Consider the following 27,502-nt stretch of genomic DNA (forward strand, 5'->3'; position numbering starts at 1 on the left):
GTCCAACTCATGTGATTTCACTACAATAGAGTCAAAACTGTGTTGAGCTCCTTTAAGCCATAAATACAGTCAAAACTTAATGCTGTATGCTGACTAAAATGGGTGTATATGCTAAATAATACAACTTTATTTCTTTAACTGCTATAAGCAAACTGAGAGTGAGAGCGTGCATGTCTGTCATTACGAAAGCAAATGACCTCCAGCTAAACACACTTACTTTTTTCTGCAGGGCCTTAATGGTCCCATAGCAGGTAGGTGGAGTAGTAAAGACACCAAACATGAGATATGGAGCAAATAAAGAGTCAATGTTCTTTTTGTTAATGGTGCACACATAGCACATCTCTGGGAACTATCAGTCACACATCGCACAGTTTTTGAATTCTAGGTGGAAGAGCCATTTGCACAACAGAGTCCTGTGGGCTGCCAAATGAATGGTGACAACATCAGTAAAAAACAGGCGGGGGTGCTGCACAGACGACAAAACACACACACGCACACACAGACGGGACTGGAGGGTGTCTATATACCGGCACTTGGAAAGAATTTCTTTTATGGCTGCTTTGCCTTAAAAAGCCTCTATTCCAAAACTTGGGCCTGACAATATGTATGTACTGCCAGTGTGAAGAGTGAAGTCTGCCTGCAGTAGTCTGGAGATTAGGGCAAATTTCATCTAAGCATGAATGAGTGTGTTTGTGTGCTTGTGTGTGTATGTGTGTGTGTGTGTGTGTATGTGGGTTATTGGTTTTAACCACTCCATTATCCAGCTGGTAAAACAGTTTCAGCCAGCATCTCCCTAATGTTGCCTCTTCCTCCTTTCTCATGTGTGAAGAATTCCACATTTAGTCACTTCACTCCACCCAAATCTGCACATTTTCAAAAATGTCAGGAAACTCGTGAAACTTAATGATCTCGTTTGTTCAATAAAACAGAGACACCATCCTCTAAATGAATGGTTCCCTTCTGTGGTCCTACAGTATGTTTGCAACGTTCTTCCACACTCCTTTTATTGTTGTCTTTTTCCTCCTAAGCTGGCTCCCAAGTATGCTAGCTGTTACTGGTGATTAGGAGACATAATGACCAAGACTTGATGAAGCCTTTTGCTTGACACACATTGGTATGCAAAACCATTTCTATTCTAAATTGCAGCCATTAGCTTTTTTTAGGCCCTGTGGTCAGGTAGCACTAAAGGTGTGTTAGGAGGCCAAAGGAAATTTAGTTAGGAGATTTAGTTTAACAATGCTTTTAATTACTGCCAAGCACACATTGACCTGTTTTAAGATTCATATTACAGTGTTTGATAGTGGAAAGACATGAAATTAATTTAGTCTGACCTTGGTCAAAAACAACTGGCTCTGATAGGAGGTATGAAGTAGAATACTGTCCTTTATTATTTATGTTATGTAATATTCTCAGTATCTTCTATTGCTTTAACTGGTTATAATACATGATATACAATCTCATCTTTGCTGCTGAAACAAGCCTTAGCAGCAATCATTAAAAACTTAATCTAATGTGATTCATTCTGATTTTACCCTTCCCACACCTCATCCTGTTAATTAGTTTGACAATATAAAAGAATGAAATATATACTGTATATAGACAATGTATAAGATCTGAAGTAATTGGTAAACTTACTGAGACACAGCGATGGTAACAGACTGTTAAATATCATAACAGCTGTCATGATGGCTAAGTATAGTACCACGCTACATGAAGGCCAAGTATCACCTGACAAACTGTGCCAGCCATGGGATTGAAAATGGGAAAAACAAATAGACACCAAGAGTGTGTTTGACAGATGTAATGAAACAGATATCTAGAGAAATCAGCACGTCTTCCTGCTAAAAAATGGTTACATTCAGGATGTTCTGATGGTGTTTCCCTGTCTGAACAGCAGGCGGAGCTATTGTCAAGAGGATGGCCAGTGAGACACACACAATTAGGGCAGTGATTCACAAGGAGGGACATGCTTAGAGCAGAAGGGGAGGAGTAGGATGCCTGTTTCTTTTTTGCTTCATCATCCACACTGTGTGTTGAGAGAGAATACTGTAGGATGTAGCCACAGTGGGGGAAAGAACAGGTTTATATATTTTCAGGGACTCAGTATAAACTAATGAGAAGATGAGAAGAATTAATCCAACAGGGAAGCCTGAGTAACATGAAGTTTACAGGTGAATGGTTAGCTGTTTGGTCTGAACAGGGTCACCTGTCAGAGGTTCTGTATCTACTGACTGAGTGCTGGATGGGGGGCAGAAAGGGGGGAGGAGGTCCTATTGTACTGACATACAGAGAGAGAGAAAGAGCGAGGGGGAGCGTTTGTCAGGTGTGGTGTCGCTGTGTAGTGCAGTGCATTGTGGGAATTGTGTTGAGGTGCAGTGGTGTTGCCATGGTGATGAGCTTCGACGATCAGTCTTGGAAGTAGGAGTAACAGAATGCGAATCAGCTTACCCCAACTCGACTCTAATCTTCACTGCCAGGGCAACAAGACAACATTTGACCTGCAGTCGGTGCTTGAGAGCAACTCCCACCTTTTCATGGCAGTGAGGTGTGGACGGATGCATGCAAGGAAGCCGTTTTGAGAAAGTGAGAGAGAGTGGCTCAGGGATTTCAAGCACAGGAAGAGAAGGATGTCACATGAGTGGAATGTCCAAGGACTATTTATGTTTATGTCTACATGTGCAATGATTAGGCTATCAGAGAAGGTATCATATTGTGTCATGCAGGATATGGTCAGGCAAGTTTGACTGGATCAAGGCAAAGTTTGACCCTCCTGAAAACTTGGATTTTACTCAATCGGAACAGTTGTCAGAGTGGTGGCAATGGTTTCAGAGGTACCATATGGCTACTAAGCTAAACATGGAGACTGGAGATGTACAGGTTATGCACTAGGCAAGGAAGCTGAACAAGGTTTCAACGCTTTTGTGTCCGGGGAAGAGGAAGCTGATGACCACTTTGAGAAAGTCTTGGGAAAGTTAAATAACTACTTTGTACCAAAAATGAATGTTATCCACGAAAGGGCCTGTTTTTACCTCAGGGCACAAAAGCAAGGTGAATCAGCTGAGGAATATATTTGCATGCTCTATGAGCTAGCCAAGACCTGCCAGTTCAGTTCAGCGAAAATAGAGAATATTCTGAATAAATTAGACATTGGGATTCTAGACAAGGAATTGTTAAAAAAGCTATAGTTGACAGCTGACCTAATGTTGGAAAGACTAGTGGAGATAGTGAGACAGTCAAAGCAGGTTAAGGGACAAGTTAGCCAACAGGCTAGGCTAGCACGGCTGATGCTAGTTACCTCAGCGAAGTGGCGCAAAGATGTGCATGCGCAGCACCTCCTCAGCAGCACAGAGGAAGGGGAAAGACACAGAACAGTGTCGGTTTTCACACGACGGGGCACCACGATTGAGGTGGAAGGCTAACAAAGTGCTTTTGGTGTGGTAAGGAACACCCCAAGCATACACACTGTGCAGCCAGAAATTGACAGTGCAGAAATTGCCAGATGATTGGGCACTTAACCATCGTGTGTTGTTCTGTGAGAGTGAATGAGATGACAACATCAGAGCAGGAGGCCAGTCACAGTGGTGTACGTTTTCTAGATGAAATCAAAATAATGTACATGTACATCGCAGAATCCAATACACCATGGACAAAACTAAATATCAGTGACACTCCTGTAACCTTCAAGATATCTGGTGTCTCTACCTGTGATATCACACAGGTAGAGACACCAGTGTGATATCAGATGACACCTACCACAAGCTCAGACGCCTGCCTCATTTAGCCAAAGATGACATGGCTTTCGACAGCCCTGGAGTATGCTCGACTGTTTAGGATTATTCACTATTTTAACAAAGTACTGAGGCCAGCAATACAAGTTCGCTATCCTTGTGATCAAAGCAGCTAATGGCAACAACCTCTTAGTCTGTAATGTTGCAGTGGCAATTGGGCTGGTGAAAAGGTGGACGAAATTCAAGGCACATTTAGTACAGATCTGGGCCTCTTAAAGATTAAGCCTGTCAAAAAAGTCAAAAAAGTACTGTTATCAGAATGTCTGCCCCCTTGTTCCTCAACGTTAAAGCAGAGCTGGAATGGATGGTCAAATGTGGCGTCATCAAGGAGATCGAGGAGCCAACAGAGCGGTGTGCCCCCATGGTCCCAGTCCCTAAGAAAACAGCTGAGGTGACGATCTGTGTTGACTTACAATGAATGGCTGTGAAGAGGGAGAGGTTCGTTTTACCTACTGTAGAGGACATACTGCCACAGCTGGCAGAATCCTGTGTGTTTTCCCTGCTTGATGTGGCAAGCAGCTTTTGGAAGACTCTGCTAGAGTGAGACAGCCAAATTGACCACCTTCATCACACCCATGGGGAGACATTTTTTCAAGGGGCTACATGGACGATATCCTCATCTACGGCAGGGATGAGAAGGAGCATGAGGAGAGACTCCAAAGTGTCCTGCGGATCCTGGAGAGCACAGGCTTGAAGCTCAGTGACAAAAAGTGCTGCCTGCGCCAAAAACAGTTGAACTACTTGGGGTACCACGTTGATGGAGACAGTATCTGGCCAGACCCCTCATAAGTAAGCACCATTACAGAGCTAGAGCCACCAGGTGACATGCCAGGCCTGTGGAGGTTCCTGGGTATGGTCCATTACCTGGGGAGATACCTGCCAATGCGTTCAACAAGGTAAAGCAACTCATCTCCACCGCACTCATTCTTACATTCTGTGATGTAAACAAACCCACAATCGTGAGCACAGATGCAAGCATCTATGGGCTGGGTGGTGTACTGCCACAGCCACAACACGCTGATGGACTGAAACCAGTAGCATTCTGTTTGACAACACTGACTGATGCTGAAAAGCAATATGCACAGATAGAGAAAGAGTGCCAAGCAGTAGTTTGGGCCTGTGAGAGATTCTCCACTTACCTGTATGGCCTAGAAAACTTCACAGTTCACACAGACCACAAACTGTTGGTCCCTCTGATCAACAACAAAGACCTCCACACAGTTCCCCTGAGGTGGCAGCACCTGCTCATGCGTCTGATGAGATACAACTCTACTGCAGAGTATGTGCCAGAAAACACACTGACAGTAGCTGACACACCAACCAGACAGCCATTACCAGTAATGCAGAGTGAAGTGTCAGAACTAACCTGTGAGCATTCAATGTTTGAAGATGCAGCTCACACAGCATGGCCCGTGTCACCCTCCAAACTGGAACGGATCAAGCAGAGGATGAGCACAGACTACGACCTGCAAGTGGTGAGCAGATTGGTGACCCAGGGATAGCCAAAGTATGTGAGTAGCATTCCAGTACAAGCCAAAGCAAACCACCAGTGGGGTAATAGCCTGTCAACTTCAAAGGGACTTGTGTTGTATGGGGATCGCATCGTCATCCCACACAGGTTGAGGGGTGACATACTCCACTGTTTGCATTATGCGCACCAGGGCATCACCAAGTGTTGCGAAAGGGTACGTGTGAGTGTGTGGTAGCCCGGGCTGGAGAACGAGATCCAAGACCTGGTGACAAAGTGCCCTGAATGCATGCAGACCAGACCAACACAGAGGAAGGAGCCTCTCATGACAACACCGCTACCGCCAAGGCCCTGGCAAAAGATCGGAGCAGACATCTCTGAATATGCAAAACAGAACTACTTGATTGTCACTGACTGATTTTCTCGCTATCTAGAAATAGCTCATCTACCTGATGTGACGAGTGAGACCACCTGTGCACGGCTGAAGAACATCTTTGCCAGGTGGGGGTGTCTGGACGAGCTACACACAGACAATGGAGGACAATTCAATTCAAGTAAGGAGTGAAAAGCCTTTCTGTGGCTTAACACATCATTTCCAGCCCTCACTATCCTTAATCCAATGGTGAGGCTGAAAGAGCAGTGCAGATGGCGAAAAGGATTCTCTGGCATGCTGACCCGTTCCTTGCCCTCATGAGCTACAGAGCTACACCGCTACAAGCCAAGGATGCCAGTACTGCACAGTTGATGCTGCACCGTCAGATTAAGACAATGGTGCGACAGTTGACAAAGTGCTGTCTCCAAGGTGGCCGGACATCACAAAGGTGCATAAAGCTGATGCCGAGGTGAAAGAGGGCTACAGGTGCGTCTACAACAGGAACCACGGCATCAGAGCACTCCCACCTCTCAGTTCTCTCAGACGAGAGCGTGGCAATGAGATGACTGGATGACAGCAGGGACAGTTCAACAACCACACCCAGCTCTGAGGTCCTACCTGATCTAGACAGACCACTGAACCCTGTGGAGGAACAGGCGCCACCCAACCTTTCATCCATCCGCCTTAAAAGTTTAAAGACTTTGTATTTTTTTGATGCATAGCTCGCTAAAATGGAGCAGACTAAACTCTGGCAGCTATGGAGGTGACTGGGCAGTCTACCCCATAACCTCTGGTTAAGGACAAGGTTGAAAAGAAAAAAAATGTCGGTGTGTTGTTTACTTTACTACATTGTTTACAGGAGACCTGCATATGAAGCATCATTGAATGTGTTATATAAGTTGCTGAGTATGTAACCTACACTGTTAGGACTTGGGGCTTACATAGGTTAATTGCTATTTGCTGTGATTATTTACCTGTCCATATTGTTTAGTTACTTGAAGAACGGACACTGCAAGATATCTGTAATTACCTGCATACATCTATGTCCACAAATCAAAGAAGGGGAGATGTCATGTGAGTGGAATGTCCAGGGACTATTTATATGTATGTCTACATGCACAGTGATTAGGTTATCGTAGAAGGTATCATATTGTGTCATGCAGAATATGGTCAGTCAAGTTCCAGTCTGTCAAGCTGTCTAGCTGGTTCATCAGTTGTCCTAATAAAACGTCTCAAGTATGGAATAATGTCGTCCGTGTTAATTCATCAGGCAGTAACCTGAACAGAGGGTAGGATATAGCTTAGGTTCAGCAGTGAGAGTGGTTTGTCAGGGGGTGGGATGGGCTGATGAGGCGGTAGGGGTAAAGGTGAAGAGGTTTTGAATATTTTGTTTTTTGAAAAAGAGGAGGTCTTACTCACCAGACAGCTGTTGGACTCCAGGCTGGTCATGTGTGCTTAACAACTGGCTCTGAATCGTCTCCACTACTCGCTTAAAGCGCCGGCTGGGTCCTGAACATGGGCACACGACAACATTCGAACAACATAGAGGAATTATTGGCATAATCAGTCACATCAGTATACACAGGCAGCAGGATGAAGGAAGGCAGCAGAGTGCATAGAAAATATGTAGATGGAATAATTAAGAGAGGAAAAAAGTAAAGGTGAGGACAGGGAAAGAACACACACACAAGAGCATGCTTTGAAATGTGAGCTGGAAAAGCTGCAGGAGAGAAACCCTGAGATGATAAATGGAGGCCAGAGTGTGCTACTATGGGTTCCTGTTGTGTACAGTACATGGTCAGTGACATGGAAGAACCAGCAGGCTCCAAACAGCCACTATTACACCCCGTTCAGATGTGCCCCCATTTGTGTACATGTGTGTGTGTGTGACTGTGTGTATTTGCATGTGACAGAAAGAGAGTGAAAGAGAGAATGCATGTGTTTCTGTGAGACTAAGCATGCACGCATGACTGCATAGTATGTAATCTTGCATAGCCAGACCTCATCTTGTTGCGCTCAGGGAGGTTCGAGGAAAATCTTATCAAGCATTCAGAACTGCAAGAACTTTAAAAATCCTTTTTTTGCAGTGTTTTTTTGCAGAGTTTGAAAACACCCACCTCTGGAAACAGCATTTCTGGTTTATTTGTTAGCTGGATACAAAGATGTTTTCCATTGTGTCATTTCATTAGTTAGAGGTGTCACATTGTCCCTCTCTACATATAAGGGATGCCCTTTTCACACTTTGATAAATGTCTTTTGAGCTTGAATTTCCCCAACCCTCTGTGAGTATGATGAGACAAACGAATGGCTATTCAAGACAACATAATACTGTATGTAACTCTGTGCACTGGCAAGGTGGATTGGTGGTCAGCACTGTTGCCTCATAGACTGGTGACCATTTTTGTTTGTCTACAAGCAAGAAAAGTTCATTCCCCCTCAAAATCCAAGGCATCCCTCTTTGTTGAAGCACTCATATGAAGCATAGTGCCTTGATTTTTTTGGGGAATGAATTCCTCCTCTTGTAGACAGTACTCAGCCTACCTGTACAACAGGACCACCTGCTTTGTGTTTCATCCAAGTATCAATTCATGCATTGTTTTTCATTACTTGTGCACAATTTGCATGTTCTGTGTTTGTGTGGGTTTCCTCTAGATGCTCCAACAGCCTAAACACATGCAGGTCTGGTGAACCATAGACATTCAATTTCCCATAGATATGAATGTAAATGGTCTGTCTATGTGTATCTATTAGCCCTTTAATAGACTGGTGACCTGTTTATGGTGGACCATGCTTTTATCAAATGTATGCAGGATAAGAACATTTGTAGATGGATAGTAACTCTAAGCATGTGTCCTGACCTGAGAGCAGGGTGAAGGTGACAGAGTAGATGCCATTCTCCTTGGTGGCAGCTGTGCTCTCCGTGTAGGTGATATCCACCTGGAATTTGACCGGCTTCTGGAAGACTGTAGGGCCGGCTGTGGACTTGTACTCTGCTCGGAAACTGGTCTGAGATATCACACTGTGGCTCAGGCTGGGGATCTGGGAGGAAAAAAAAGTTGACAAAGAGGCAGAGATAGGAATAAAAATAAGTAGTAGAAAGAGGGGAGTAATAGGATTACACATAGGGAGCATTGATGTTTAATTTTTCTCCCACACCTTGCAAATGACAAGGTGAATAAACCCTCATTAAAATACCCTCCACATACTACGAGCCACAGTTGAAACTCTAAGGAGATTAATGCCTTGGGGAGTAGCCATGCATGCCAGGGAGACTTAAGCGAATGTAATCTTGAATCATCCAACAACATTGCACTCTCCCACCTAAAATGAATTTGTATGCCCAATGAACAGGAGAGCTCTGAAATTGTCACGTTTTGCCATAGTGCTGGAGAGGGGTTGACATTCCATTAATGTGAGTGTGCTGAGAGGTATAATTCCACTGATTCAGGTGCCAATCTCCTGTCTGGGATACCAGCTAGCATAACCCAGAGGAGAAAATAGCTACCTCCAGGGACGGGGAAACAGATTTGACATTGACCTGAACTGGCAGAGTTTGCATTTACTTAGACTTTGTTAAATCTAACTGGGGTGAGGACAGGTTCTGTTCAATTATGTACACTGAATATCAACTAACACTGTTGAATGTTTGTTGATACAGATACTGCAGCGCTTACTGAGAAACCCTGATGTTGCCTGCATTGCTGCATATATTTGTACATCTACACTATTATGAACACACCACACAGACAGATATAATCTACACTTTTCTCAGTTTCTCTCACTACACATCTAAATATGCATCAACACACACACACACCACACACACACATACACACATGCTCAATACACGGTATTGAGAGCAAAGCATCTATATGCTAATGATCAATGCCCTCTGTTGATTTTCTATTGACCTCGAGTGAGTCTGCAGTCAGAGAGAAAAATAGAAGCGCTGAACACAAGCAGTTTACTGAATTGCTACATAAATCAGAAGCATGTTAGCAAACACTAAGAGAGAGCCTGCCTCCTACTGTAGCATAGCCAATCACCACTGCTGTTGGAAATGTCCTGCAACAGACAGCAGGTACACAGGTAATACTGCTAGATGCACACATAACCAGATATAGAGAGAACAGTTGGGGTGCAGGGGGCAGGGAGCAGATGGGAAAAGGGTAGGTGTGGGGGGAGCGGAGGAAGAGAAAAATAAAGGAATTAAGCAATGTGTACCGAGAGAAATGCTTGAACGATGTCTGCCTTGATGGAGCTGAGAGGCTTGTCTTTGATGACAATGAAGATCTGCTCCTCTTTTTCCAGGTTGATGAAGTTACCAAACCAGGATTTTTTGGCAAGTCTGTGAGGAGAGACAAGAAGAAGAAAAAAAAGATGGTCAGCTGTAATTTTTGTCCTTCCATTTTTCTTCCTGCCAGCCTTTTTGTTTTCTTGTTCTACACATCCATCTGGGAAAATGGAGAACAGGTGAAATGCAGAGAGAGAAAGAAAGCTCTCGCTCTCGCTGCAGCTCTGGGGAAGTGGAGAGAAGCAAATGTAGGATACCCCGAGGGAAATGAGCTAAGACTGTGAAGGGAAGGAAAGTTTTCTGACATTTCACCTTCTGTGCAACTGGGTATATGTAAGTGTGTGTGTGTGTGTGTATGAGAGAGAGAGAGAGAGAGAGAGAGAGAGAGAGAGAGAAAGAGATAATTGAGCCTCTCTGTGAACAGAACTGTAGGTCCAGAAGGGGCAGAGGTAGATGAATTCACTGCTGGCCTCAGCCCAGGTGTTCCTAAACCCACTAATAAGCCATATGGACTCCTGTTTTCTGGCATATTAATATTTCATAACTTTCTTGAAAATGTTGATGGATTTGCAACACTTGCACTTCAGCAATGAGAGATACACTCCCAGATCACCCCATAAATATAAATAAATACTTATTCAATATGAAGACTTAAATAATTCTGTAATGACTGCAGTGACATTAAAGGGTGCATTGTTCTGCAGTAACAAGCTGGTTACATCGGGTGTGTGATTGTGTATTCCTGAGATCCAGTTAAGAGAAGGTCTTTTTTTTCAGCCAACTCTCCAATTCCTTCCAGCCTGGATGTTCTTCCTAGCCAGGTGGAAATGGCCAAGCCAAACAGCCAGCCCACCAAACAGGCATATCTAGGCCAACCTTGAGTTATCAGGCCCCTGGGAGCTTAGCAACATCACACAGGCTACCTTCCCTCCCTCATAACCAAACCACTACCTCCTGCTACGGTGCTGTTTCTCCAAGCCCGACCAGACTTGAGGTCATTACAGGGAACTCAGCAGGCAAAAATTAAACATTCATAGATGTAATACTTTCCAAAACATCATGCTATCAAGAGTGAGCCTGTTTGAGCCAGTGACTGAGGGGCTGATAGGTTATGCATAGTTATGATAGTCGTGGTGGCTTAGAAAAAAGTACAGCATCTACTCACTCTGGGGAAGACTCTGGTGTGAGGCTGGACATCTCCTCTTGTGTGGGAACTGTGGAAGCAGGGCCAAAGGTGAGACAAAGGCTCAAAGAAAGACCAAAAGATCACACTAGTCGGTACAGTAGGGTTTTTGGGCGAAATGAAAATAACAAAATATTACATATTATTCAGTGTTCACCAAAAAAACTTGGAACAATGTCAGTACCTTGGAGTTTCCTGCGGTGGAAGCGTGGTGAGCCCAGGAAGCTGTTCTTGATGGAGTTGAGGCGCGTCCTCCATGGCATGCCTCCGATGGAGGGGCTGGGGGGCGGCGTTGGGGTGGGGGTCCCAGCCGGGCTGTCCTTGGGAGTGTGCACTGGAGTGCCCTTTGGGGTGGGGAGGGGGCTGCCTCGAGGGGAGGGGTGAGGGGTAACCTGTATTAGGGGGATAGATTTGGGTGGGTGGTCAGTGAATGAAGAAGGCGCTGGTGCCACGGGGTGAAAGTGGTGCAGCCGGATGGGCGACAGGGGCACCACTGGGCTGAAGGGCACAGAGAGTTGGGGGTTGGCAGCAAAATGGGAGCGCCGTACCTGGGGGCTGTTTGGGATGGGAGAAATGGGGATTGGGGACGGGGAGGATGGGGAGGTGGGGGTGGGGGGTGCAGAGGGTGACTGTGATGGGAGCTGGCAGGGAGTTGAAGGCTCTGATTTGGCGGCAGATGCTGGATCTGGGGAGGTTTCTGGAAGTGGGTTGGATCGTGTGGCTTGGAGAGGCTTTGGGGCAACTTTGGGCTTGGCGGGGAGTGTCTGTGTCTTGTTAAGTGCTGCTGGCAGGGGCTCACTGTTTGGAGAGAGTGAGTTGGGGGTGGAGATACGCGGGCCTGTGCAATTTGGAATGGGTTCAGGGGATGGGCAGGGGCTGGTGTTGGGGGACTGTGGCAAGTCTGGGGACTGAGGCGGTACACCAAACTTTCTGACAGGCTAGAGTTCGAGGACAGTGTGAGGACACAGCACAATACAGCCGAGAGCCAGAGCAGGTGGAGGAGGAAAAGAAAACAAAGAAAAACACATGGGGACACATGCAGGCACACAAGCACATAGATGAAGCAAGAAAAAAAGCGTGGTGGAAAAAACAAGTCAGAAGTAGAGGCAGCCAAAGAATACAGAGACAAGTGAGATGTGTACATACACAGGAGAGATGGAGGAAAAAAGAAAGACAAAAAAGACAAAAACATGCAGTTATACCATTCAGTGACAAAATAAAACAAGGCAAAAATGAAATGGGAACAACAAGATCAGCAAGCAATACACACATTTTTAAAAAATCCAAACAACAGACATAAAAAAGGTGGACTTATTAAATAAAACATACAGGAACCAGAAAAGCAAGCGCACACAGACAAGTGTGAGAGACATGAGGCCAGCTTTGAAGACAGTTTGTGCCATCTCAATAACAGTAGGGGCAAGGTTATGGTAGCTCTGCTGTAAAATTTCCAGTTTCCAGATAGGTTTATTGATCTGTCTGATTTGTAATGGTGAAATTGTGGCCACAATGGTAGATTGATAAACTATTTCCCCTGGACACCTTTTTCCAGACACAAATTTGAGAAAATAACTCTACACGGAGCCTCTTGCTGAGAAGCACAATCCAGGCTTTGGCAAGGTCTGAGAAATCAATTTCCCTTTCAGATCAGCCTTAAAGAACCTGTGTGCTGCGAGGAGCTCGTCTTAGGATCCTGGCTAATCTCAAGCCTTCTCAGGTTAGTCAGCTGGAAAAGTTTACTACAAGCTCCCCTGATCTAAGCAAAGCAAAAGTGGGATTTTCTGAAGCATTCCCTGAGCTGGATTTCAACAGAGCTCAGGCCACAGAAAACAGAAAGAGGGATAATAAGCAGAGAGGATGGAGAGAGAAGAGACTTTGGGCTTTGAAAGAGGAGAAACTTTGCTGTCACGTCCCCTGTATGTGCTCATCAATATGTTTTACTGGGAGTTAACAGGATGATAAAAGCTATATGGACACAATGAGGATCTGTTTCCTCAAAACGCAAAGGCAGATCTGAACAGTGGATTAAAACAAGGACTGGAAAAATATACCATATCTCAGACTTATAATATAGTGGATCAGTAAAACTATATTGCATTTGCAGAGCGATAGAGTAGTATTGCTGTCATGGTGCAGTTGCTGTGCTTTGTTAAAGGTCAGAAGCCCCTGCGATGGAGCTGTAGTCTTTATTTTCTCTTGCTGACATAAAGAGCAATAAGAAGACAGCAATAAAAGGGGATCAGCAGTAGTCAGATGGTTGTTATCCCTGAAGGTGAACAACTAGATACCTGAGAACTGGGTCAAGAGGTGTGTGTTGTATATGTATGTGTGTGTGTGTGTATTTGGAAAGGTTCTGAGGGTTGTGACTTACCCGTGGGCTGCTGAGAGGGCTGGTGGAGAGGCCAGAGGAGGCTCCGCTAATAGACCGCGACCTATGGGACAAACACGCAAGAACACACACACAGGCAGAAGTAATTTGTGGGATCATGTTACATGTTTCAGTTAACACAGGTGGAAGTGAGAGCTTGGAGGTTACATGTTGCACATGGTTAGAAAGCACTACAGCATATGGTATAATACCATATTAAGCACAGAGTTTCTATGAAGCCCCTCGCAAACACAAGAACTGATCACACAAAGCACTACGACACACAGTAATAGCAATTACTTTTTAACAGAAATTACTAGCATTGACTCCCAGCAATTTGTCTCAAACCAATTAAGCTGAAATTTCGGTTTCAAATGCGTTGATTTGACTGCAGCTTCTCTTGGAAATCTATATGTTACTTTCCACAGATTAGCATTCAAATTAGCTTTCTGCCTTGTCTATAGTTTTCTAATAAACAAAACATGTTGACTTTTTCAGCCTTTGCACTGGATCAGTACTAAATATCTTGAGGGGGGATGAAGTGGGACATTTGGTTGAGTGCCATTTGTCATGTTTTTCTTTTCCCCGCAGATGCTGTCAATAACCCCTATGAGCAGAGCCCCGCTCAGAAATGAACAATCACAGGACAATCTGTCTCCATCAAGCGTGCATGCACACACGTACATACACACAAACACACAAAAACAGCGCCTGTCAACACTCGGAAACACCAGCTGCTCACTGTCACAACACTGTTCCTTTTTGTCATTCAATCTAATAATACCCCCCTCCTCCTCTTCCTCTCTTTTTTTCTACATTTCAGCATTGATGCATTCATGAACATGTGGCCAAGCCTACAGATATTTTGTCTCTCTTTTAAAAGATTAAGAGATAGTTAACAGCAAGGACAGTGTTTTTCAACTTGCTTGGTTGAAGAGGAAGACCTCATGGACAAATGGGAGAGGAGAATGAGGGAGTTTAGCAGTAACAGAGGAAATGAGGGGAAGGGTGGAAGAATGAAGGATGGGAGCGAGTGATGGAGTAATGGAGACTGATGTTCCTTCTTGATGCTGGAGCAGTCCCACAGGACCACAAAGGCATCCATACATGGACACACAACTGTTGTTATGGCTAGTAGCCATAAAATAATACGGGTACTGTCATAACAAGAAGTCTGTATCAGGATAAGCATGTATCTTCTAAAGGTAGAAGCATTTATTTGGGTTCAGTTGAGCTTTTAATTTACAGCCACCTAAAAAAAGAACTGATACTGGAGCAGGAATCGTCTCCTGAAAGGCATAGACACACAAACAGAACAGAAGAGAAGCAACATTACCAGCTACCATGAGAGCGACGAAAATATAGAAACACCCACTCCTAAGCTATTTCTGTAATTCTCTTACAGGCCCTTCTATGAGTGTATTTATTGCACACACTCATGCACACATGAGTAGGCGATGTTGAGACCACGTTGGCTAGGATTTCTTGTTTCAGTGAGCAGCTGACCAGACAGTTGCTATCATTTACATTTAAGTCCTACAGTCCACTGAGACATGACCGCAGTTGCTCACTACAGTGCTTGTGCGCACATAGCCAACTGTACTTCATCTAAACGTGGCCAAAACACTGTGTCCTCGGGCCATAATGAGCATATTGTTAGAGGCAATCTGCATCTGTTAGTGTTGGACCCGCAGGTCTATAAAGCTAATGTTACAGATGGTTATGCTGTACAGTAATGGGTTGTCAGAGGCTCACCCTTGCTTCCAAGAGACAATGAATAATTGTTGACGAGTGTTTTATTTATAGTTAACAGCACACACAAGTAACTCATCATTTATCATTCATCACATGGATACAAAGAAGCCATGTAGTAAATAAGTAGGAGAGGAGATGCTGTAGCCGGGAAGCTACTCTGGCATTTTATTTTGTCTGTCAAAATGCTCTAAAGGGTCAGTTCACCCAAATTACAAAAAAGGTTTCTATCTATGCAGATAGTTAAGTAAGTAGTTCCATTTACAGCTGTTCACAGCAAGGGCTGTAGGCACTTTTAGCATTGCTAGGTGTAGGTGTTTTTAGCTATGGCTTTATGTCATGTCCCCATCAGGATAAATAGACCCTTTTCATGGCAGACATTTTAACCTGTCAAAGCAGGAAAAACACAGGTGGAAAGAATAAAATTAATGATGGCTGCATTTTATTTAGGTGAGCCAGTTCCTGGGCTCTGGTATTAAGCGTGCTCACTCACTGACATGGCTCACTGGGACATTTAATTTAATAGAGCCATTGTTAATGTTATCATTCACACCTGTGCTTTTCCTGCATTGAAAGGTCAGAAACATCTGCTGTGAAAAAGGTTTATTGTAACAACTTTGGTGATCCATTCACTTTTCTTATAGTAGCATCCTTGACTCAATATTTTAATTTGTCATTTACTTTGGTTCATGACCAAATACATGCAAAACTATAATAAATAATAATAATAAAAAACTTAATTTATACATCACTTAACAAATTGCTTCACAAACAAACTAATCAGTCTCATCTGTACTTTGTGTTTAGTGCTATTTAGCAAATGTTAACATGCTTACACACTAAACTAAGTTGGTAAACATGGTAAACACTACACCTGCTAAACATCAGCATAAAAGCATGCTGACATTAACATTTAGACCAAAGCACCACTGTGCTAAAGTATAGCCTCACAGAGCCGCTAGCATGGCTGTAGACTCATGTTCTATGCTGTGAGCGCCACAGTAAAATTCTATTCACCTCCATTGTTTTGTAATGGAGGCAGAAATCTCTGAAATAGTTTTCAAAACCTGGACAAATAAAACCTAAACTATCTGCATGGCTTAACACCACTGAAAGTACATAAAAAAAGTTTAGCTTATTTTTTGTAATTTAAGTGAACTCACCCTTTACTATATGTGTACTTACACCCATGCATGTGCATGCAGCGGCGTATGTACATGTCTGTGTGTCTGTGTGTGGCTACCCATTCTAGTCTTTCTATTATCCATTAGTCCTCAAGCTAATATTTCCCATAAGCCTGTTTTGGAAGAGTCCCCATGTCCTCAGTGTGTGACCACCGGCTGTGTCAGAGACCCATCCAAAGCACCCGTGGGGGTCTAATGTTGGACTGTGGGGAGTGGAACAATGACAAGAGGCTCTGAGATGAGGGCATGGACTGAAATAAAACGAAACCGAAGCAAAATGAAATGGATGGTGCCAGGAGTCATACGGTGAACAAATAACATTGCCAAATCCATGCTACTGCTCTGCTAGCATGATTTAAGGCAAGTGGAGAAAGTTCTCTTTTTGCCCCTCTCCCTCCTCTATATTGACTTTGGCCTGCCAATGGAGTTCCTCTTCGCGAAGTAGATATTCATATAAATCAACACACTGTTTAAATTCATTTCCTTTTCTGAGCCCTGAAAACTCCCTCAGGACTCTGCATTAATATTCACAGCTCAACTCCTCAAATTTCTAAATGTAGTAAGACCCCTGCAGTTTCTGCTGTAGAGATCAGTGTTAAAGGTGCTTTATTTGTGCTCATTTGAGCCTCTTAAATAAATTAGAGTCAATAATTAGCATGAGAGCCTGACTTATTAAGACCGCTCACACTAACCCAACACATTCAAACTGCATCAAGCAACTAGAGCAGATCTGTAAAGGAGAAAAAAAAAATCAATTGATATTCTCTTCTTCACACTGCAGCACTTTTCCATATTTCATTTACATATCATTAACCTCCCTTCATTTCTCCTGGCATGCTGTTAAGATATAAAATTAAATCAGTGGGATTTCTTATGCTTTGAGTTTAGCTTTAAAGATCTTTTTAAGACACTTTTGGGTATATAAAGAATGAAACGGGCATTCATGTGAGAATGTCTCTATGTGTATTTCTGTGCAACACGGCTAAAGACGCATTTATCCCAAATCTATTCAATTATTCTTCACAGGAGCAGTCAAATCACCAATCACATGTATGAAAATGCAGCCTGGGCAGTTGCTCAGATTGTAACTGCCTATGCGAGATATGTGAGGCAAAATACTGGATAAGGATTGAGGTTCGGGCATTTTTGTTGTGTAATTTTAGATAAAACCCCTTTCCCCTCTCTCTTCCACCATTTACGCTGGTGGAAATGTATCCTGTCAAAACACATGTTTCAAAGTCAGTCCTCTCTCTGACACCCTCTGATCTGAAGTTCTATGAATCTTCTGTGCTGTCGACAAAAGTTTGCTGTCGGGGAAAGATAAGGTTAGGTTCAGAGAAAGTCAGTCAAATCTTTGGACGTTATTCTGCTACGCATGTGCATCCCCAACACCAGCATCTATACACACACAAGCACGCACATGATCAAACAAAGCGCACACAAGGACGTGATAAAAGGCAGAGGAGTTCAAAAACACAACAAAATCCAGATTCACAGAGACTTTGTTACCATCATCTTTTTCCCCCCACTGATCAGCTGGAGAGCTATGAATTGCAGTGGGGGGAAAGAGACGTATAGCAAGAGAGAGATTCGATTTGATTTGGAGGCGGAGGGGCTGTGGTATAAAACTCCCCCACCTCCAACCCACCACAGCTGATAGGAAGCCAGACAGAGAAAAACTACCAGCATTTCCACATTAGCATAGCAATTCCATACTAACAGAGGGGGGCGTTTGGGACTGAAGGTCAGCCGCACACAAGGGACCACAGGAGAGAGAGAAAGAGCGAGAGAGAGAGGGGAGATATGAAAGAGTAGGGAGGAGCCCCTGAAAGAGATTTGGGTGGAGGGGTATAAACAAACACACTGATTTTAAGTTGCATGGAAGAAAGATGCAGGGGAGCTTTTTTTTAATGACTGCCACTCCTGATGATATATGTAGGATTCAGACACAAATCTATTTTATATGATGCTCGCTGGATGTGTCCTCTTATTGAGATTTATATGAGTAAACCTACAGGTTCAGAGCACTCATCTCAGTGCCCTTTATGATGTACGCCATTCAGCTGCGTATGAAATATGAACCAGTGTTGACGCTGCTTAGGAAGGTATTATTAATGCTCAATAAAGTTATTGTAAACTGGCCTATTTGGGGATTCTAGGGTTGATTGAAATGGATGAGTCAGAGCGAAGGGCAGGCGAAGGCAGCTTCTAAACTAAAGCAACCTTTAAAAAAAAAAAAAAAGACGAGGTAAGACTCGAATCGCCTGGAGGGATGAAGGAGTGGAGTAGAGGCGATGAAACACAAGAAGATGAATCTTAAACCGAAATTCAGAGGCACCAGAGGACAAGAAGAATTAAGCAGAAGTGTTTAGAGGTGGGAGCTCTTGAAGTGGATTTAAAACTTCTGAAGTGGCTTCCCCCATTGACATGAAGTTCAAAGAAGTAGGAAATAAATTCTTGTTGTTGCCAAACTGCTGGGGTGAGGATTTCTTAAAGCATCCGGCATTTGGATGAATATTCAATTTTATAACCATATATCTTTTATCTGCTACATTACTCGCTGCCTCTGCATTTATGTTCTATACCTCTGAAAGCTTTTTCCCAGCACTCTCTGCCAATCTGCCTATCATTAGGCAGATCAGGTTATCACCCCCTCAGATTCAATCTTCCCCGCTGTCACAAATGTCACTGCCTGTGAGCAGAAATGTGTGGTGTGATGATATATTGGTTGTTGAAATAAGATGAGGAAATTTTAAATCAGTCCGCTGTGCCTTGTGGGGTTGTGGTTCTGGCTTGACTTGAACATTTTTAAAATAGAAGAAATGTTCTGCATCCGGAGAAAGTGGGACACAGAATAGGGGGGGGGGGGGGAACTGATTATCAATGCATTCAGATTATGAAAAGAAGAGATAATTGAGCTCACACCGGAAAAGGAGGGAGGTTGGGGTGTAGATATTAAGGCTGTGAATTGCAAATGTGCAGTCTTCTTCGCTTGGAAAATTAAGTTAATTAATAGAGTCAAGTCAAACTTTAGGAACTGCCACACCAAAACTGTTGACTCTGTCGGAGCAAGCTTCTTATTTTGCTTTTTCAGACGATTTATAGCTCATTAGAGTAAACTTGTGGTGGTGTCACATGCTGCATGCAGCCATTTAAACAAAGCATCCTTTCCACAGCAAGCAACACTGCATCTTTCTCCTGCCATGGACGTCTCCTTGCATGGGGGTGAGACATAGAACAAGAGGATGGCGTGAGGAGTGAGTGGCAAGTGAATACCTTTCTTCTTTGCTGCATTTTGTACTGGCATCAGGAATATCCAAGCTTTTACTGTACACTGATTTACTACAGTGAGACAGGAGACAAAGCGAGCAGAGCGTCAGTCTCTGTTTATGTTTGTCCACAATTTAACCTGATGACACCAGAGCTGTCAGACCTGCTGAAAGACCACTGGGCCGCGAGATCCTCCACACTGAATCAACTAACACAAACAGCATGTATGCAAACACTCACACAGAGATGTCTTTCTCTATATTTTACATTTGAAAATTAGATTTAACTTGAACTTAATATAAAAAAAACCTGTTTCACCTCCACACGTACCTTTGTCCGTGCTGTGTCATGTCGATGGCCCTCCTAGCCGGTACGGGCGAGCCTCCGTCTGTGACACTGAGGACCTCCATGGACTTCCTCTCTGGTCTCCTCTTGCCATGACGGTTCAACATGGGAGAGTCCACCCGCTTCCTTGGAGGATCTGTGCACAACAGCGAGACAGATCGATTCAGAATCAACACAGTGCACCTTGCGTTAATGTGTGCATTTCCAGGTGTTGAGCGGTTTTGTGCATTGCGAGCATTTGTAAATGTTTGAGTGATGTTTAACGCTGATCACATTGACATTTTAACTAATAGTGAATAAGTAATGGCTTCCTCCCAGACCTTGAACTAATGGCCACTGTATTGACTGTATCACATTCACTGAAGAGGGAGTCTATTCATCAAAATGTCGGTATCTCTCAGCGCACACACACACACATACATTTGCGCATAATACTCCTCCTATTGCAGTGCTGGTGTCAGAAAATAACCCTGGCAGAAGTCTAAGTCAAGCATCTCTGTCTGCACTCAGATTCCTGTGGGTGGAAATCTGCGGAGAGTTGTGGTGTATGAATAGGAGAATATCCTTTTTTTGATGGGTAAATATCTGAACCGAAGCAGTTGGAGCTGACAGTTTAGAATTAAAAAAAATCTCTGGCCTATTGACATCTTCTATTTCTGCTACTATATTTCATTGAGAAGCTTGGCTATTTTCAATAAATAGAAAGCTTTTTCTACTGGAGAGCCAATCCACCGCTACTGGAGACGATCCAATTTCTTCTGAGGGAGGAAAACATTGTAAAAACGGTTTAGACACCAAGAGCATTCAAGAGTTACATTCGTGCAGTATTTATTCTCAACTAAATTGGCTTGTTTTGTCTGTGTAAACAGCTGTATATTCAATGACAAGATGAAAAGGCATTTAAAGTAAAAGACCCATAGTCACATAGTGGTATTGTTCAGACATATTGTGTGCCATATTGTGTTTACAGATTTAGTTCTATTTTCTCCCTCTATGCTCTTTTCTTTAGCTGTTGTTCGATTAATTTTAATATGTTAAATTCTTTATCTTGTTTGTCCGAGCCTCACCAATCTCATTGCGAGGGGGAAGGTTCTGGTCCTCCTGACTGGGGTACCTCTCCTTACGGTCCAGTAAGAGGAAGTAGATCATCTTTTCTTGGTTGTCACTGCAGAGAGGGCACAATGCAAGCAAGCACTTAAAATCAACGCATTAAACTGTAAAAATCCTCACTATGATTAATGTCTTTTAATACTTTTGGGTTCACTGTGAAACAGCTACTAAATAGCTTCCATCATTAAAACAAAAGTTTAGTTCTACAGATCATTAAGCCATCATATAATATTCTGCACATATTCTTTTTTAGTATTGCCTCCATCTCCATATGCAGAGCGTGCTAGCAAGTTTATGAAAGTATCAAAAACATATAAATTCGTCCTTTTCTTTCTCAGTAAATCAGGAAGCCTAATATCTTTTAGCCTCTAGGCCAATCTTCTCTATGCAAAAGGCCCAGGGATTGGCCTACCATAATAAAGACAGATTGGAAAACAGTAGGAGGCAAAGAGACAAGGACCTGCAACTTCAGCTAAAATGAACCAGGGGAAGGGAGATAGAGACCGCTGATTTTCCTCCAGTCCAGCATTATTACTGGATGCTCCCAGGAGAGAGGAGGCAAACGGAAGAGACGGGGAAAGTGATAGAGAAAAGCTTGTTTAATATTAAATGGGAGAGACTGGACAAATGTTTAATAGAGTGAAAGGAAACAGAAAAGAAACTAAAAAACATCTATATTTTTATGTTAGTAGAAAGACTGAAGGGCAAATATCCTCAGCATAAATTCATATTTGAACTGAAAACACAAACACAGACGCAAACATCACTAGCAGAACATAAAGAATGTGACCCAGGGGCTTGTTCGTAGTGCAAGCCAGGATCAGTTTGAGAGGAATGTATCCAGTGGCAAGCGGTGTAAGCACTGTGTGATAACAGTTAAGTGATGTACGGCTTCTGACATCTAAAGTGACAGCCTCACAGGATTTCATAAGAGACGGGGAGAAACCAAGGCCGTCGGTGCACACGGACACCACACACCCATCCTTCCTTTGCAGTCCCCTCTCTCACGCTCTTGAAACTACGGCACAGCTCCATCTACTTCTCTCCACTTTTTTTTTTTTTTTTTATCATTTCCTATTTCATCACACTGCTTCACTTTTTCTCTATCCTCTATTTTTTCTCTCCTCGATCACCAAACACATCTCCATTCTTCTCATACTTTCATATTCTGCTTTTTCTTCTACACCCCGCATCTTTCCCATTTCACTCACTCATCTGAGAGCAGGTCTTTCAGTAGTTTGTTTTTGTCTCTGAAGCAGCCCAGGGAGTGCATGCTGTCCAGTACGTCTGGGTCGATGTCGTCTGCAGAGGGCAGGCTGCGGATGGTCACCTTCCTAGGCACAGGCTGCTCTGGCTCTGGCTCGTTCTTCCCCCCTCTGAGAAAGCAAAATCACGACACAAATAAGGACACAGTTGGACACTTTCACCCCTACCAGTTTTCAATCATTTTACTCTACAGTACAACAACTTTATTATATAGTTTATAGAGACATTAACAATTTCACTCTCTGCATTTAATGACTATATAGTGAATGAAGAACACTTTTGAGTGTTTGTTTGCCTTTTGGTTATCTGAGGCAAGATGTTGGCCTCATTATGACCCTCACATTTTAAAACTTTCATCATCATGTGTTTTCCCCCAGGTTTAGTCATGTTGCATGTAAGCTTCAGTGGGTGAACAGGGGTCATCACGCTCACCAAAATGCAGACAGACGACTGAGTCATCCTGTTACGTTTTGCAGTCTCCTTCTCTCTCTCCTCCTGCCTTGCTTTTCCAAACTTCTTTATTCTCTCTTCCTTCCCAGGCACTCTCCTAGTTATGTCACTTTTATCTGTCTCTGTTTTGTCTCTCTGTATCTTGGGAGTACACAAGCAGGCCTATATTCTTTGGGATTTAAAATGAAAAGCTAATCTGCAGTGACAACATTTTCTGGAACATTCTAGTCGTCTGTTTCAAAGAATATATCCATCTTCAAATTCTACAAAGGTGCCAATACACACAGACTCTATTATATCGATAGGGTTGTGTCAATAAGCAAACACCTCTAGTTCTTCCCCTTAATCTAATTTTATTCATTGGTAGACGCCATAGGTAAGTATTAAAAATCATACAAATCTCTCATTTTCTATATATTGTCAACTTGTGATGTGGATCTGCAGTGATTGTTCAGCCCCTCCTGTTTCACTATGTGCACATAACATGTGGCAGTGATTCCACAACCCATCACTAGTAAGCCTGTTTAAGACAGTTTGGCTTGGTGCTGTCCTTTCAGCACCACAGCTGCACTCAGCTGCTGCTGAAAGATTTTAGGAAGCTCACTGACTAATTCACCTACTGAACAAACACAATGACAGTGGCCCCCTGAGGCAAATTTGTGATTTGTGATAAATAAAAATTGACTTGACTTGAGTGGCTGACCTCATTTCAATTTCAAATAAAAGTTATAGTTTGTGTGATTTCATTTTTTACACACCACTGACACATTGCTTCTGGTATAGCATATTATCTGTCAGACAAAACCCTGTTCTCATTCATTCATTCATACCTTCATTCATTCAGCTCATTCAGCAGTCGCTTGGCCAGCCAGCCTGCCATGCAGAGACAGTGAGGCAATTTCCTCACTGACAAAAGTCATACTACATTAGTCTTCTCTCCCCGCTCTTCACTTGTCTCCTCTTGTTTCTTTTATCAGTCTCGCTGTCTGTTTGCATGATCTTTCAGAACACCGACAGAAACCATAACTCAGCCCCTTCCAGGACTCACAGCCTCCTACCATGATTCATCTTTGCTCTTCCACAGCAAGAACCTTTTAAAATCCTATCCTGAAAAAAAATCACCATGACTTCATGGTGATCATCTGATTATCTGATATGTTAGCCTTTACAAACTATCTTTAAAAAACTTTGTTCATGCTTTTTTTCCCCCAATTTGAAAATATCTCCTCACACAGTAATGTAACTCTGACACAGTTTATTATGAACTGTGCTACAAATTTTCTCAAAAGATCTATGTCAGTTTAAAAAAGTTAAACGATGAGTACACTGAGGTTAGGTGGGTTCATTCTCCGCTACATCCCTGCTTGTTCTCTCTTCACTCCTCCCTGTTCAGCTGACCATATGCTGCACATCCTCTTTCATGCACTACCAATTTACCCCCACATCCCTGAGAGCGGAGTCATGCCCTGCTCAAATGCACTCTGGCGTACATGGCTGAAACTCAAAGTCATTTATCATGTGGTAGGTCCCCTCGGGTCTACAACCCCGGCAGAATAGGCTAAGAGAGGAGAAAAGAGGAGTGGAGGGCGTAAAATGGAAAGAAAGACAGAGGAATACTTACATGTACCATGTGTGCTTCTGGATCTGTTCTAACTGTAAAAAACATGAGAAAAAAGACAGCAGGTTAGTACAAAGTCAGTTTAATAATCTTTTAGATGTTAAGAAAATTATCAAAGACAGCAGAATCATAAAGGAAAATGTGAATGCTTTATGGCTTCAGTAAAATGTGAGCTCACTGGCTCAATGGAAACACAATTATATAGTACGCTGAAAGGTGGGAGTAAATAATGAGGCCTTCAAATATTAATACTGCCAAAGGGACAAAAACACATATTGAGGCAAAGAGGGAGATAGAGAGATGGGCAGCTAGAGTAAAAAGAGAGAGAGGTGATACCACTGAGCTATAAACTGAGAATATTATCTCCCTCACACACACTCTGCTGACCCTGCCAAGCACTCTGGTCTAAAGGGAGTCTCCCATTCTCTTCCCATCTCTCTTACTCACACAAACACACACTCAATACTCCTCTTGTCATCACACTTTTAATGCGGCCACTTCGTCACCGACACTGTCAACATGGTCTTTTGCCAAGAAAGGAAAAGCAGAAAGACACAGAAACTGTGAGTAAAAGGGCAACAAAGGAAGATGTCTGTTCAAATGACTCCACTGTGTTTCAACTGCCCACAGTGGAAAACAGGATCAATTTCACTGTTGGGACTTTTTAATTTGCTCCTGCTGTTGTTGTGGAACCACAGGAGATTCACATAGCAGCTCTAATTACTGTCACTTATTCACAGGCATAGTTCTTGGGTATGTGTCTCCATCAGTGTCTCGATGATTCCATCATCCCAGAGGATCTACCTCTGTGCTTTAACACTGCTGAATGCCTTTGTGTGATATTAGTCCAATCACAGAGCTGGGCATTTACTGACTATAGGTGACTCCTGTCTGCTTCCACAGAGGTCATGGTATTGACAGAGACACCGTGCCTGTCAGACACAGGCCAGTGGGTGACCTACTCTCTCCCACTTTTATTGAAGGGCTGGAGGCAAGAGACCGATATCACACGCAGGTTAAAAGTGATGTGGTTTGAAATGCAGTACCACATCAATCAGTCTCTAAATGTGACAGCATCAATTCTGGCTGCTTTCACTAAGGCAGAGGGGGATTCTGCTGTGCTACTGGCTTGGCTAGGTGAAAGTATGAGTGTGCATCCAGGTCCAGGTATATACTTATCTGGATGCTGCGTAAACTAACTCTCATGCAAGCATTCATTTATACAAGCTGGCTGAAGGTAAAAAAAATCTATTAATAAATGCTGGCTCCAAAGAAACCCACCTACGTACTCTATGCACCTTTTCATAGCCACTGCTACTGTCTACACTCCATGGAAACTACTGACTCATATACTCAATGTACTATTTATTCCACCAAATATATTTGACAGCTATTATTACTAGTTACTTTTTAGATTAAGAGTTTTACATAAAAACATATGATGCACTTAAATACTATAATGAATTGTTAAAGATTACACCAGTGGTTCCCAACTTTTTTGTCTTGTGGCCTCTTACAAAAAGCATACTTGTAGTCTTTTGTCACGTTTTCAATGTCTATGAGATGTTAGCAGTTCCACTATAACGTGATTTTCCCTTTAAATGCAAATGGTTTCCTTTAAATAACAGTTTGAGGCAAAATGACCATATGACCATATATCTTGTGACCATATGAAGGGGGCTCAACCTCCCATTGGACTTAACTACCTTACTGTGTATAAAGTAATTAAAACAAGCCCAGTATCAATATTAACAATGACATAATATAGAATAATATGCCAGTCACATGAGCATATGAACTTGGCTGATAATACGTTTGTATTTTATTATATTTTGAATGAAGGAGTTTTGTTTATTTATTTTGTTTATTTTATTTTTACATTGGTGTAATTTTAGCTAAGTAAAGGAGTTTTTCCTTCCACCATTGGGAAACAGACAGTTTAATACATTTTCCCTTATTTCTCCTTTTTGTTTTCATACTAAATGTCAACTGTGCCTTAATCCTTATGTAATGAATACCTGTGTATTTGTCTGTATTTAATGTCCTCATCCTAGTCCCCCTGTTCTTGTTCAGTATCATATGTTCACTGCTAAATTTAAAATGCTACAAAAATAGAAATTAAAAAAAATGTGTGCAGGTCTGTGTGTGTATGCATATCTCTCATTCGTTTGGCATCATTAGAGCAGGGAGGGACATCAGGGTAGGCGGTGCAGTGGAGAAATTTGCAGCAACAGAAGGATCTTTGAAGTGCCCCATGTCAGGAAGAAAGGCAAAGAGCTCCAGAGAAAACACAAACCAGGATTGGTAAGTCTTTAAAGTGTCATATAAGGGTCAAAATGGAAGAAACAAGTGGTTTCAGTGCATTTGTCAAAAGCTACTACAGTGAATACTTTATGAATGAGGTCAATTTTATTTGACACTTGTGAAGATGCACACAAACACACGCTAAAAAACCTCACACACTTCCTTTATTTTCATTCCAGCAACCTTGGTACTTTATCTGTGCTGTCCCCATGAGGGTATTATCTCTGATGAACTGCTCTTTAATATAATAAGCTAGCCAATCCTCTTCATTAGCCAGGGATCACGAGGAGGCAGATCTTTCCAGGATGTCTGTGTTCATTTGAATAGTGAAGATGACATGACTGTGTTGAGGATACTGGCCCGGTCGCCTCCAGGGCCCCGACTACACAGACAGGAAATGAAGAGAAAAGCTTTTATTGGGCTAAGCCCCTTAAGCCCAGGTACGTGCCCTCCCACTCAGACTCTGAGGGGACCTTGGCTTTGTGTGTGTACTTGTGTGTAATTTGTGCATCTACTGGCAAAATCTAATTAACAGAAAGTGACAATAGACATTGAAACACAGCCAGTAGTTATGGTCTGATTACCCTATTGATTTGATTCAATAAAGTAAAGTCAACATTATTATGGAAAAAATAATCCCTCGCAAAAGAATGACATGTTCCCTTATGATGTCATTCCCACCCTGTGTCATCTAGGACTGGGCGCTCACCACTAAACACCAAGAACGCT

General features: G+C 42.9%; 1 protein-coding gene across 3 annotated transcripts in view; it reads right to left on the minus strand.

Annotated features, from left to right (window-relative positions):
* The window catches only part of brsk2a (BR serine/threonine kinase 2a), a 173,400-nt gene that overhangs the window by 2,302 nt on the left and 143,596 nt on the right, over positions 1–27,502 (minus strand). The window contains exons 10-19 of one of the 3 annotated variants that reach the window (XM_044357351.1): positions 24,473–24,504; positions 22,347–22,511; positions 21,093–21,190; positions 20,011–20,161; positions 13,478–13,538; positions 11,291–12,044; positions 11,089–11,137; positions 9,854–9,977; positions 8,488–8,668; positions 7,049–7,138 (exon numbers count right to left, since the gene is read on the minus strand). In XM_044357351.1, the coding sequence (XP_044213286.1) occupies positions 7,049–7,138; positions 8,488–8,668; positions 9,854–9,977; positions 11,089–11,137; positions 11,291–12,044; positions 13,478–13,538; positions 20,011–20,161; positions 21,093–21,190; positions 22,347–22,511; positions 24,473–24,504 (1,705 nt within the window). Of the gene's footprint in view, positions 1–7,048; positions 7,139–8,487; positions 8,669–9,853; positions 9,978–11,088; positions 11,138–11,290; positions 12,045–13,477; positions 13,539–20,010; positions 20,162–21,092; positions 21,191–22,346; positions 22,512–22,833; positions 22,960–24,472; positions 24,505–27,502 lie in introns of those variants that run through there. The other 2 variants (XM_044357352.1, XM_044357353.1) reach the window with 2 other exon arrangements.

The sequence above is a fragment of the Thunnus albacares genome, chromosome 7 (genome assembly GCF_914725855.1).
Source record: "Thunnus albacares chromosome 7, fThuAlb1.1, whole genome shotgun sequence".
Taxonomy (NCBI): domain Eukaryota; kingdom Metazoa; phylum Chordata; class Actinopteri; order Scombriformes; family Scombridae; genus Thunnus; species Thunnus albacares.